This window comes from Sinohyriopsis cumingii, chromosome 16 (genome assembly GCF_028554795.1).
Source record: "Sinohyriopsis cumingii isolate HCF-2022 chromosome 16, ASM2855479v2, whole genome shotgun sequence".
Taxonomy (NCBI): Eukaryota; Metazoa; Mollusca; class Bivalvia; order Unionida; family Unionidae; genus Sinohyriopsis; species Sinohyriopsis cumingii.
The window spans coordinates 24,262,170-24,275,477 of NC_142976.1; the positions used below are offsets into that span (position 1 = coordinate 24,262,170).

The following is a 13,308-nucleotide window of genomic DNA, read 5'->3' on the forward strand; positions in this document are numbered from 1 at the left end:
TAAATTTATTAGTGTTCATTTCGTCAAATGCATTTCGTTATCAATAGTTCATAGTCAGGTTATTTATTGTTTGTATTCATTTATATCGACAAACTGTTGAGACCTACATCCTTCTGCTGTTTAGGACAATTATGTAATATTTAAATCATTCGAGTAAAACAAAAATCTCTACCACATGATAATTCTTCTTATTATTTATCTTAAAACGTTTTGTAAAACGAATAGTTAGATTATTTCATTCCACATTTGCAAAGTAAATATCGTTGTAATAACACTGTATTTTAATATTTTGAGAAAATAAAAATACCAAAAATGCTTGCTTGATAATTTGTTTCACTTTGTACAGTACCATTGGTGCAAGTGAAAAATGTAAGGGGTTATCCACTTAATGGAACATCCGCAATGATCACGTGGGACGTACTTCCGGATAGCAGGGAAATAGTCAAAGGCAAAGTCCTCGGATACCAGGTATCATTCCAAAATAACAAAACAAATTCTGCATATAAATGTATATCTTTGTTGTGTAATTTATAAACATAGAATAAAGAGGCGAGTGTATGATCAGTACATGCGAACAATGACCCATTGAACGCTTCATTCGTCGAGAAAATATTTATGTAGGACTATAGCGTTATGTGTGACTCTCGGCAGCTAGTATCCATAGTTACGCACAAGGTTGCGCTAAGGCAATAGTAGGCCCTGGACTATTTTAACAATACCCTATCCCTCTATCACATCACACATATAAAGAATTAATTTTTCCATTTTACTGTGGTGCGGGGCCATCCGAAGGTCAGGGAACCTGGAATAAAATTTTCGATTTGCTCTGCTTTTAGTCCGCCCTGGCTGCATATAGATAAACAGCACAATATTGCTAACATTTACGTACGAATGATTACATTCTGTCAAATACTTTTAATTAATATACAGTTTTTGTTGAGACATTTTCATATCCATTTCAAATCCAAGTGTACGGCTCTGCAGTGGTTTTATTTCCTCTATCTCTATTTGGAAGCTAAATTATGTCTTCGACATTTTGACTAGCTTATTTCAAATACATGCTTCGATACTGGTTGATTCTCTTTTTTTACGAAGGTGTAAAATTAAAGATTTATTAAAAGAACTGAATCCTTTGCATGAAAATTTGAGCATTAATTTGTCACATGTAGATAAGGAATCAACTGCACAGAGTTCCAAGGCGAACTATATCATCATACACAGGGCTTATAAAAGAAAACATGCGAGGCGTATACGTTATAAGTTAAAAATTATATTAAATAAATGTTTGGTAAATTATATATTAGTTGCTTCAAAACCTCTCTTACAGCTGACCTTCATAAAATATATCAACTAATAGTCTAAACATAATGACCCTTTCAAATACATTGGCAAGAAAGCATCATGTAGCTGTCTTTAAATATCAAGATGAACTAAGTGACAAATCATGTAATGTATTATCGTGGACATAACAATCTGTCTAAAGAAATATAAACATTGTAAGAGTTTTGATGTGTTTGTCAAAGATACATACAATGAATGAAAATAAAAACCTCTCAGACAAAAATGATTTTTTTTCTTCTTCTAGATTGATTACTTTGACAAGGACTTTCCTAGAGGTGTAACTGACTCATTATATATTCTTGAACCCGTGAATCACGGTGTTGTTATAGGACTTGTACCACATCACCATTATTGGTTCACTGTTGTGGTTTTCAACACTGCTGGAAAAGGCACGCCTAGTGAAAGATTCCTAATACCCGTTGATGAATATGGTAAGTATTTGTGAATTTGTTTTTGTTTGTAAATACCAGTTATTGGGATTACCTCTGATAATGTTCTTCTTTGAAAAGTCGTATTTATTTGTGATGCTAATTGATAATGATTTCGACAAAGTATGACTATTACTTTACAATTCACATTTATATCTTTCATGTCCTGAAAGTAAAATAAAGACAGCAATATGTAAATTAAATATCATAATTCAGTTACAACGACCTTTTGGGGCAATGAAAGTTCAACGGTTTTGCAAAATGAAAATTTTCTAAGACTGGTATAACTGCTTGGCATATGTTGATACGGATTCTGAGATAGCTGTTCCAGTTGTAAAAAGTTGGCTGTGATCCGCTTTTTTTTATCCCGAAAGGTAGAAAGGTCACCGCCCATTTTTCATTTGGGTTGAAAATGTATGGAATACCAATATTATTACTGTAACTGTGCAAAAACATTTAATGTACATTTTTGGTATCTCATGTTGGAACATCCAAAATTTTGTTTAAATGTAAAAATATGAACTTTTCTCAGCAACATCTGAGAAGTAAATATACAGGACTGAAATGTAGACTTATTCCCTCTCGACATTGAACAAGTACAGGCATCTGTTGTATATCACGTGTTATGAGGTTCTTATCAAGATGTCGCTATCATAAGATACTTTGTACCTTTGTACCCACCAATAACACAAGACACCAAGAAAATACATTCCATCTTCGTAACTTTGAAAAAAATATATTTGTCAAGAATGTTTATGAATAAATTATATATACGAGGAGAATTTGAAAAGTTCTGAACATTTTAGTATAATTTTTATTGTTTCTTTCAACGTGTCGGTACATTTAATGTCAACTGATAGACAAAATAACGTTCTAAAAACTTATCTGCAACTGCAATTGCAGCACGCAGGACACCTACAGATGTATGCGTGTGACGTAACATAGGTAAATGAGAGTGATATAAAAGTTATTGACAATGATGTAAAAATGTTGAAGAAGAAGAACTTTTGTTTTGAGGTGGTTTCATCGTGTTTAAGATGGTCGCAAATCCATGGAAGATCAAGTACGTTCTGGAAACTCAGAAACCTCTATGCTCGATGGGTCTCACGTTTGTTGATGGCTGATCAAAAAAAGAACTTAGATTGAAATCGCCTAACAGCTTCTCGTCTTGTCTGAAAAAAGTGACCAGAATGAGATTGTCACAGTTGATGAATCATACTCAAGAGAAAATAATGAAGTTTGTATATAGGAGAAAACACAGACCACAAATCCCTAGACGTAATCTGTCAAGAGAGCTTTATATCCATATAGTTTTCTACGCAAAAGGTCCAGTAATCCACGTATCTGTGCCTAACACTGCTAGTGTCACTAGACATTTTTATACCTCCGAATTCTGGAACTCAACCGAACCACCCGTCCGAGCACTTGTAACTGAGGTATTCATCTATTCCTTGATAACGGACTGGCGCATAAAAATCAGCGTCAGTGAGAGACATTTTTTTATAGAGCACAACATATAAGTCTTGCCACATCCTCCATACAGCTCTGAGTATTATGAATACATCATTCAGTTCCTTCCGAACGTAATAGATACATTTAGAAAAAATAGCAGCTACAAATCTGAGATGGTTCCAAATAACTGTTTAATTACATTTTTTTTCAGGTGAAATGCGACAGTTTGTTAACATTAAATGTATTTTGATGCTGTTACATTTTTGTGGAGAAAATTATTCCGTGAGGAATTAAAATGGTTTTTGGCTGGACAAAATCTTATTAAAAGTATGTTAATAATGACCAATTGCCTCGTAAGGTCTCCCTGCCATCGAAACTCCCGATACAAATAAATCCATTCTAAGCAGAGCAAACCGAGGCCCAGATGGCTTCAAAGTTGTTAGACTCCATTCCAGAAAATGTTATATGTCAACTTAAAATTCAATGGCATCTAACTAATTTATTTGAAGTACAAATCAAGTTTTATACTTCTTGGCAATGACTCGTATGTACACTGGGTTCAAATGCACAATTTAGGTTATGTATTTTTCAGCAATATGCGTTATTGGAGCTTTTTAACCTGCATATCTATAATCGACGAATATGAGTACCATCATGGAGAAGAAAGTCATAAGCAAATTAATTGTAAATTTCCTTTATTAAAATCATTCATGGATAAAAATCAAGCAAGAGAGAATGGCATATCGTGTCATATATGGGTTTAATCTGAGTGTGGGTCGAAAATGACTCTTACAATACATACACTTAAAAGATTCACGCTTGGTGTCGAAGGAAGGTAGCTACGTGTAACAGCTGGAAAACGAACAGGTTGACTTGATGAATGTGATTAGTTGCATCCAGAATCATACATGCGTTCTTAGTTAAAGACAAAGACTGCATCAGACTTAACACGTGTCAATTCAAAATATACAGGAGAATGGGGTACATTAAAGCAAACGAGGAGATATAAGTTTTCAACTTTTAGAATCACATAGTAAGCAGTATGCGGAAGCTGAAAATGAGAAATGGCATAACTGCAGAGAACTGTAAGAACTTGGATTTCGTATATTGGCATAAACAAGAATATATTTATTTTTCAAAGAAGTGTAATACACTTAAAAAATATATGTAACTTTATATATATATATATATATATATATATATATATATATATATATATATATATATATATATATATATGAAGGATAACATGGCATTTGAAGTGTTGGTATCAAGGCAATTGATTTACCCTTACTATTGGTATAACAAATTGTGATCCGCCCGATACGCAATAATATGAATATATAAACATTGTTTCTATTGCAGGCTTATAGATCAATGATGAATTTCTATTCATTTATTAATCATAAATGAATTATGAAAATAACGATAGAAAGTATGAATAGTCCCTTTTTTCTAAATGAAATTAAAATGGTACACAATTTCATCGCTATCCTTCCTTCTTTCCATTCCCCTCTCCAATCTTGTGAGTAAGGGACAAAATAAGAGAAAATCTGGAGTGAGAGAAAAACATATTGCGCTGGACGAAAACATTAAAACTGAACTTTTACCAAGTAACCTACATTAATCTGGTTCGTCGTAAGGGGCCGTCCATTAGTACGAACGCATGGAGGGAGGAGTAACCCAAATGCATACGCTTGCGTATGGGGTGTGTGTGTGTCTACTGATAATGTACGTACGCATAGGAAACGGGGGTGGGGGTGAAACCTCAATAATAATTTGTCTAATACGTAACCTGTTCGACTGGGTTCAGTCGGCGTTTGAATTTTAGCAGACACTAGACACACATTTTAAAGTTACGCAGCTTATTTGTTTGATTCATCCAGACATTCAAAGTCGGTGGATTATCTGTTATATTAAAAACTTTAATATTATTAATCCTGGATCGTTTCTGCGTGGATTACATATAGGCCGTTCTATAGAATTCGGGGGTGGGTGCGGGTGGGGGGTGGGGGTGCACCAAGCGTACGTACGCAGGTGGAGGGTGGTGTAAAAAAGTACACATGTGTACAGGGGGTGGGTCAAGTTTAACTAGATTTGTCTGTACGTTCGTCTCAAAATCCGTTTCAGTAAGTACACACAAAAACAGGGTTTTTTAAATTTTCTTCACTTCGTTATGGTCATATTCAGACCAAACACCTTCTTTAAAAATATTTGGACATTTAGTACATATATTACAATAGCAGAGAAAACCTGACAAATAATAGCAGAAAGACAAAATAAAGTTAAAACATATTTAGAATATTTTCTAGATTACTATATTTAGATTTTCTTAATATTAGTTGTTCAATACTTTGCAAATACCTTTCTCAATTTTGTGGACCGTACATCATAGTTAAGGAAGAGAAAGACCAAAACATTTTAGCAGGCTTATTTTTGTATCTATTTGTAAGCGAACTGTTTGGATTGTCATGTCATTACATCAGAATTTTCACAAATTTAAAATCCATATTTTTGAACTTTATTGTCTGGCACTTTTTGATGGAACCACGTTTCCATGTTTCAGAACAAAATACTTGATAGAGACACATAGTATTGCATGGGTCTTTGTGAATGTGTATAAGACCTATTATTTAACTTTTAACAATTTTTCAAAATGTGTTGATCATATTTCGAAAGAATTAGAACGTGTTTTACAAGAAGAGAACTACTTTCTCTTTTAATTTTTGTTGTTGTTGAAAATCACGAAGACAATTCCTTTAGGAAAGATTGAAATTTATTTGCTTCCACTAAAATCAGGCAACTAGATGCTTAATTTTAGAATGAAAATTATAGTTTCGCTCCCTGTGGTATGAAAATTATATTCGTCATACCTTCTGAATTAAACATCTCGTAATAAAATATTTTAATGTCACAAATTTGAAAGCAGATTCAAACAAATATATGAATGCAAATTTGTAATAATTGCGTTAGTTAAAGATTCGGAAGAGGTTTTGAAAAACCAAAACCAGATTTTATTGTTACAATTTTCCATATGGACTTTAAAAAAAAAAAAAGAACTTTAATTATTATTCCAATGTTACTGTCAAGAAAGAAACTTTTTTTTGAATGTCATGTTTGGCATTTTCAAATTCGGAAACGAATACGGTTATTTTCAAACAAATAAAACCTATTCAAAATTGATGCCTCCTGCTGGGCAGGCCATGCGTAAGATGTTATTTAAACAACATAATTCTGCGTCAGAAAACTTAGTTTGCCAATTACTCATTAACCAAATTTATAAACAAAGTACAACAAACACTTATCTGGAACACATTCACTCCATATTTAAGAGTAATGGTATTATGATAGCGAATTTGATTCCAGAAAAATGTATTTGCTATCATACAATGACGCCACCTCTATAATGAAACAGTGCACTGAGTTATAATTCTGGCTGCGCACGAATTCAACACATGCCTAAAGTTAATGGTTTATATTTTCTAGTCCCCTTGCGCCAGCGCCCTAAATCGCTCAGCCAAGCGCTTATCTGCAGAACAAAGAGAAGGAACAAAGATGACAGAAAGGATCGAGAAACGTTGGGACAGACTTAGCATGCAAGCAGAAATTAACTAGACAGATCGATTGATATGTGCAATTATTAGTACTGGGGCTCTAGATTAATGAAATTTTAAATAAACGCTTTACCTTTTTACAGCCCCATCTTACTACCCTGAAATCGTTTGGGTGTATTCGCATGGCCCTCACAGCGTCCATGTAAAATGGCGCGGGATCAAGAGCATAGAATTTGCTGAGGCTACTCTGCTTGGATATAAGGTCTGTCTGCTTTCCTCCTCCTCCTCTATCTCTCTATATGAATACATACATACATAAATAAATGCAATACACATTATATAGAAGACAGATTATATTCCTCTATAAGTTAAATATTTTCGTTTGATACTAATTTTCTGCAAAGGCTCCACACCTTCTACAATTTAAATACGTTTTCGCACCTTTGCATAACAATAATTTATTACTATATTTTATTTCACAGAAAGTTTCAGTGATGACTGTTAGAAACCTCTCAGAATAAGTACCATCTCAATGGTCCAGAAACTTACCTCGCTGTTCAGTTAACAATGTCTCGAGTATTAAACACTTTCAAAGTTGAAGTTAATGTTTATATATCTATCTAAATTTATTTTGCACAGCTGAAATGGTGGAAAGCAGGCGATGACATCCGAACTGCCTCTGAACGTATTGTAGACCAAGTTTTTGAAGCAGTCATTGATGGTATCCAGAAAAACAACGTCTATAAACTGAGAATTATGGGTATTAATAGAGGTGGAGACGGAAGAAACAGTCCCACTGTGTATTTCACTCTCGGTACGTTCTGTTAGTTAATCTAAATATCTTGTATAAAGAATTCGCAAACGGTTGCTTTACATCTATTATTATTATTATTAAGGCATCCTTTTCTGGAACAACTACAATTAATATGCTGTTAAGAACAATCATGCTTTTAATAACCAACTGTTTCCGATATGGTAGCATGCTGGGTAAGTACCCAAAATGTCAACAGCCGTATTTTTAAGTTGTATATTTTGCATTACAACATGGACTCATCGAAGATGCTCACAATGAAATATCGACAAGGCATTATTCCTGTGCTACGGACTATGGTAAAGAAATGCAATACAACATGCATTAGTATCTTCAATGATTACATTTTGCATGATTTTATCCCCCCCCCCCCCCGCAGTTTTGATGAGACTTGATGTGATGAAATAAGACTGATATTTAACACTGGTCCACTATGTTTTAGAAGTCGTCTGCTTCAGAGATAAAATATCCCATGTCTTATCTATTTTGATGTGCTAAATTCAAGTACGACAATTAAAACAACTGACTGGCCAATCTTTCCATAGTATGTATGTTTCCACATTTCACATTTATGTATATTGCATAGATAGTAGAGTTTCATTCATATGATGTATACATAGGTTTTTTCATGTGATTATGGTTGCTTTACATGATAATATTATCCCTTTTCTTGTTATATAACGCTTTACAAAACAGCAAATGGGTTTTATAAATAGAATGTATTATGAAACAAAAGGAAAGAAACCTATTATGTATATAATCACATAGTTTAGTCCTTATTCAGTGTCGAATCGGCAATTCTTGGCTTGTTTCCTGTGGTCCTTAAATGGAGCATCTCTTGTCACTGTCCAGCAATAGTCTGCAAGCATTGATGGGCTTCATTTGCCCTGATAGTGTTCTACATTGTTGCAATGTCTTGGTGAAACCGCTCGCCGTGCTCGTCGCCCACTGCTTCGCAATTCGGTGAAAAAGGTCTAGATGAGAGTGCAAAAAATGTATCTTTGGGACATGTTGCAACCAAGGCTTTTGAATGCCTTGATGAGGTTTTCCATCAACCCTCTGGAGTTGTCTTGTTGGATCGGAGAAAATTTGTTGTCACTAACTGGAAGGCTTTCCATGCGGTCTTTTCCTTGCCACGTAGTGCGCGATCTAATACATCACGTCATAGAAGTATATGATTATGAGGACCAACAAAGACATCTTCCTTTATCTTAGCTTCATTTAACCTTGTAAATTTTCCACGGCGGTACTTGAAAGCTGTTTTTGTTGTGTCCATGGTTATGATTTGCAAGAGTGGTCACAAAATGGTCCTTGATTCAACAAGTGGTGGAAGCTGAACACTAATCCTTCAGGCTCCAATGACTGTCGGAATGGACAATTTCTCCTGATGTAGTGCGAATCTCTCGCACGACTATCCCATTTGCGGAGAAAACAGCAGTATTTTGTCTTTGTGTATCAAGTCTGCAGATCAAGCAAGAGAACAAGAACATTCAAATCGCCACAAAGTTGCCACTGCTGTTAGTCATAGTTTATGCAGCTCAAATGTTTTTCATGTTTTGATAGGTGCCCTTCATATGGACTACACATGACCAGCTTGAATTGATAGCCAAACATTGCCATTATGTAGCTAAACAGATTTAAGACTCGTCGTCGATGAAGCAATGCACAGTCTCCACTCATCTAGATCATGAGCGATTTTGAGGGCTGCGATCACAATAATGATGTTGTTGAAGACAACAAGATCACCTCTATGATTAAGAATTAGACAAGGTCCTTTTGACGGTCACAGAACATGGAAACCCTAACATCACCTGACAGGAAATTCCGCTGCTGTAGTCTGGAGCCCAACAGCTCTGCCTTACTTTGGATAGTTCCAAATCCCTGCAAAGTTCATTCAGTTCACCCTGTGTTATGACGTGTGGTTCAAAGGAGGAGGATGGGAGAAAGTATGGGTTATGTGAGATTGATGGTTCAGGACTAGAATTTGCATCCTCTTCCTCGTCTGACTCAAGTGAGAATGATTCTGGTGCATCAGGAACCGGCAGGCCTTCTCCGTGGGAAACTTGGCGTATAGCTGATGGAATGTTTGTATAATGCACAGTCCACTTGTTCTTCTTTGACACACCTTTCCCAAATGGATGCACCATGCAGAAGTAACAATAACTGATATGATCTGTTGGCTCTCTCCAAATTAGTGGTACTGCAAAATTCTTAGATTTCCTTTTCCTGTTCAGCCACTGTCGCAGACCTGTTGCACACGTGTTGCAGCATATGTGTGTGGCCCACCTCATGTCCAAATCTGCAATTTTACAGTCACAATAAAGGTGATAGGCTTTCTTAACCAGTGGTTTTACTGCGCTTTGGTAGTGCAAAAAACACTTCACCACAATCATAGCAGAAGTTATCTGCATTGTTCACACAAGTACGGGGCACCTCTGCTCACTTTGGCTACACCGAAATGTGTTACTTTTCAAACTCTTACACTGACAAATAAGAGAGCACAACACTGCATGATTTCTAGAGCTGATATGGGGCAATTTGTTCAGCAAAGTGATGTAAGCTTAGCTATGATTGCATCATCCATGACTTCTATGAATACCATGATACAATTTATATTATGTATAACGCAATGCCAGCTTCGGATTGCATCATTCATTGTTTTGCCTTAAAAGCAAGTACTGTCCAACCCAGTCATAGATTTATTCAAAGATCAGGTCAGATATGTATTTTAGTAGATTCTGGTTTAAACTGAGATCCCTTCTCTTTATAACTCACTTATCCTCCACCATTCCCAAGTCAATGGTCTTATATACTAACCCAGTATCGTATCTTTAAAGCTAAAACCAATCAACAATTTTAAGCATCATAATCGTTCTAAGTGAACCAGAACTAGTAAAGTTTGACTAATTAATTTCGAAAGCATTTTGGCTGTAGACCAGTGTAATTAACGAATCCCGAGAAATGGCTAAAATCAATATTTGGAGGAGCCTGTGCTAGTACTTTCAATTTTATTTTTGGTGATATCAATATTATTGTTGATAATCTAGATTGCTTACTTAGAGACCTTGTTAAATTATACTAATAATTCTATTGGTTATATTGAGAACAATATTAACATTGATTTGCGTCGTCTTTACTATTGGTCTTGCAAAATGATCTCACTTTTGATATACAAAAGCTGCAGTATGTGTTGTATGTGAGGCAAAAAGTACCGAAAGTCGCAGCTCTACTCTACGAGCATAGTCGTGAATTGGGTCGGTAGTCGTACTGATTTAGACGTTTATTTAAATAATGATATCATTAGTTCAGGTATTATTTTAAGTGGAATACAGATTTAAATAGATTGACTGAATCATCAAACAAACAATTGCAATTATTCGATAACTAAAGTAAATGAATTCCTAGATCAAACTTAAAGCCATAAAGCACAAAAGGTTGTCTATCCCAAATCGTTTGAATAATGCTGAATCTTGAAAGATAGTGGTCCTAAATGCCATTGGATTCCATTACAAACGGATAAAATACATGATTCGTCACATAATAAACCATGCAATTTCTACTTTGAACTGAAAAACTATGCCATTTTTCATATGTTTGCGAATTAACCCGACATTGATTAGCGACATCCGTGAGTCAACCGATTTCAGTCAAAAGCTGGTACACAAGATGTGATGACGTCAGCATTGTAAACATAAGAAGCCAATACAACGTTCTGTCGGATCGTCTTCAGTCCAAGTTCGCACTTTAACTTATTCAACCACCCCAAGATTCAACCTGTCTTATATTTATCTAATGCAGACTTTTTCTTCTCAGATACGCCTTACAAAAGAGGGCCTGCCTCTCTTCATTCTGTCTCGACTCATTTTATGTACCACGAGTGAATGTTTGTATTAATAGATTAGTCATTAACATAATTTGTCACATCACTACTTTTGGAGCACTGGTGAGAAAGAACGGAATTATATGACTGAATTAAGATGTGATACCTCTAAATTTTAATAGAATATTTTAACGTCGTTTAAACTTAACACACTGATTATTAAAATGAATGGTTTATGTCACATATCGTTGTTAAAAAACATTTTCCGTTCCTTTAGTTAGATTCGATGAATGATGAAATTTATGATAAACGGTGGCATTGAGGCTTTGATTAGACTCATTTGAACCTCCGCCATTTTATCAGAGCCCATTTTTTTATTAATGTTTGTCCGTCAAGCAGTCTGTACTTTAACGTTTAATTTTCCATACGATGACTTCATTTCAAAGCCAAGCTCCTTCACCAAACCTTGTGGATGCGTCTATTTACAGCGAAAAAGAAGCCTATCAAATTTGAGTTAAAAGGACAAACGTCGAAGTTCCCGTGACTGCAAGAATAAAAATGACTTCCGTACAATAATTTCAGTTATACATCAGAAATCTAAACCTAATTTTGTGGATAACTCATACATGGATAGGACAAAAGCTTATTGTTTCCGAAGTCAAAAGTTCAAAGCTAATTACCACAGTCAGTGAAAGAAATGGTTTCTGCAGAATTACAGTTGTCCTACATCACAGACCAAGACCAAACATTGTGGATAGCTTGGACTTGTGATTAGGCGGTCAAGGTGAATTCTACTGTGATTGTAGAAAAACGGGGTTCTGGACAAAACTTACAGTTATTGTCTGTGTACTTTTAGCAACTTTTATTAATTTTGCATATTGGGTAAGTAAGAAGCCTTTATATTTGGGATGAAACTATCAAATGTAAAGGTCAAAGTAACTCAAGGGAGAATAATGGGTTTTTTGTTGTTGTATGATAACGTTTATTCTAAACTACCTACCTTGACCAAAGTTTGTAGAGGGCTTGTACTTATGGTTTGCAAAAGCGGTCTATTGTTCATGTGATTCAATGTTGAAAGGGTAAGGTTGTTTTGTAGCTGGATGAATCGGTATTTTGCTGAATAACAATTCTTATCGAATCAATTCCTTGATTGAAGTTTGTGGAGAGCTTTATCGTATGGTATGGATAGGGTTTATTGATTTTAGAGTCAAATGCTCAAAGGTCAAGTACATTGGGCTCATTATAAATTGGATTTTTTAGAATAACATTTATTCTTATTTGGTTCTTTCAGCACCAAATAGAGGTTACTGCCGTGGTATGTCAAAAAAGAAAATAATGGTTTCTATACAGTATCCTGCATTCGAAGCCGGATACCGTGATCAAAGTTGCATATCATTGAGACACCTTGATTTATAATCTTCAGAGTCAACCATGCCCTAATAGTTTATATACATAGGACTATTGAACATGAGGTGGACCGTTCATGGTAATTTGCAAAATGGACATAAATTTTGGTAATCTCACAAATTATGATCCATTAATTTGAAGCAAAGTCCATCTGAATAACCAACATATAGACTTAAATTGTTTTGTAAATGTATTCGTAAACTAGTGCAGGTCCGAATAATCTGTTGTTTATATTTTCTTTAAAAAGTTAACAGATTATTTGGTTCTAGATTATTTACAAGAACTCCTATTTCGTTCTCGTTTGTTTGGATGTAAAAAGCCAAAATTATTTGAGGAATCAAAAATATATAATTAAAATATTATCAATACTAAGCCTACCTTTTTCCCAGTCTTCCAAATACCATATATCGTTGTAATACTATTCTTTTCCAAAAAAGGAATTTCCAGTATGTGATGGCTTTAAATATATAATAAATTAGTATACGATGCATTAAC

At 34.8% G+C, this 13,308-nt stretch overlaps 1 protein-coding gene across 1 annotated transcript in view; it reads left to right on the forward strand.

Annotated features, from left to right (window-relative positions):
* LOC149780080 (contactin-like) overlaps positions 1 to 13,308 on the forward strand; it is a 302,136-nt gene that overhangs the window by 277,324 nt on the left and 11,504 nt on the right. The window contains exons 21-24 of the mRNA XM_089936841.1: positions 347 to 468; positions 1,586 to 1,772; positions 6,919 to 7,037; positions 7,415 to 7,589. Of these exons, the coding sequence (XP_089792967.1) occupies positions 347 to 468; positions 1,586 to 1,772; positions 6,919 to 7,037; positions 7,415 to 7,589 (603 nt within the window). The remainder of the gene's footprint in view (positions 1 to 346; positions 469 to 1,585; positions 1,773 to 6,918; positions 7,038 to 7,414; positions 7,590 to 13,308) is intronic.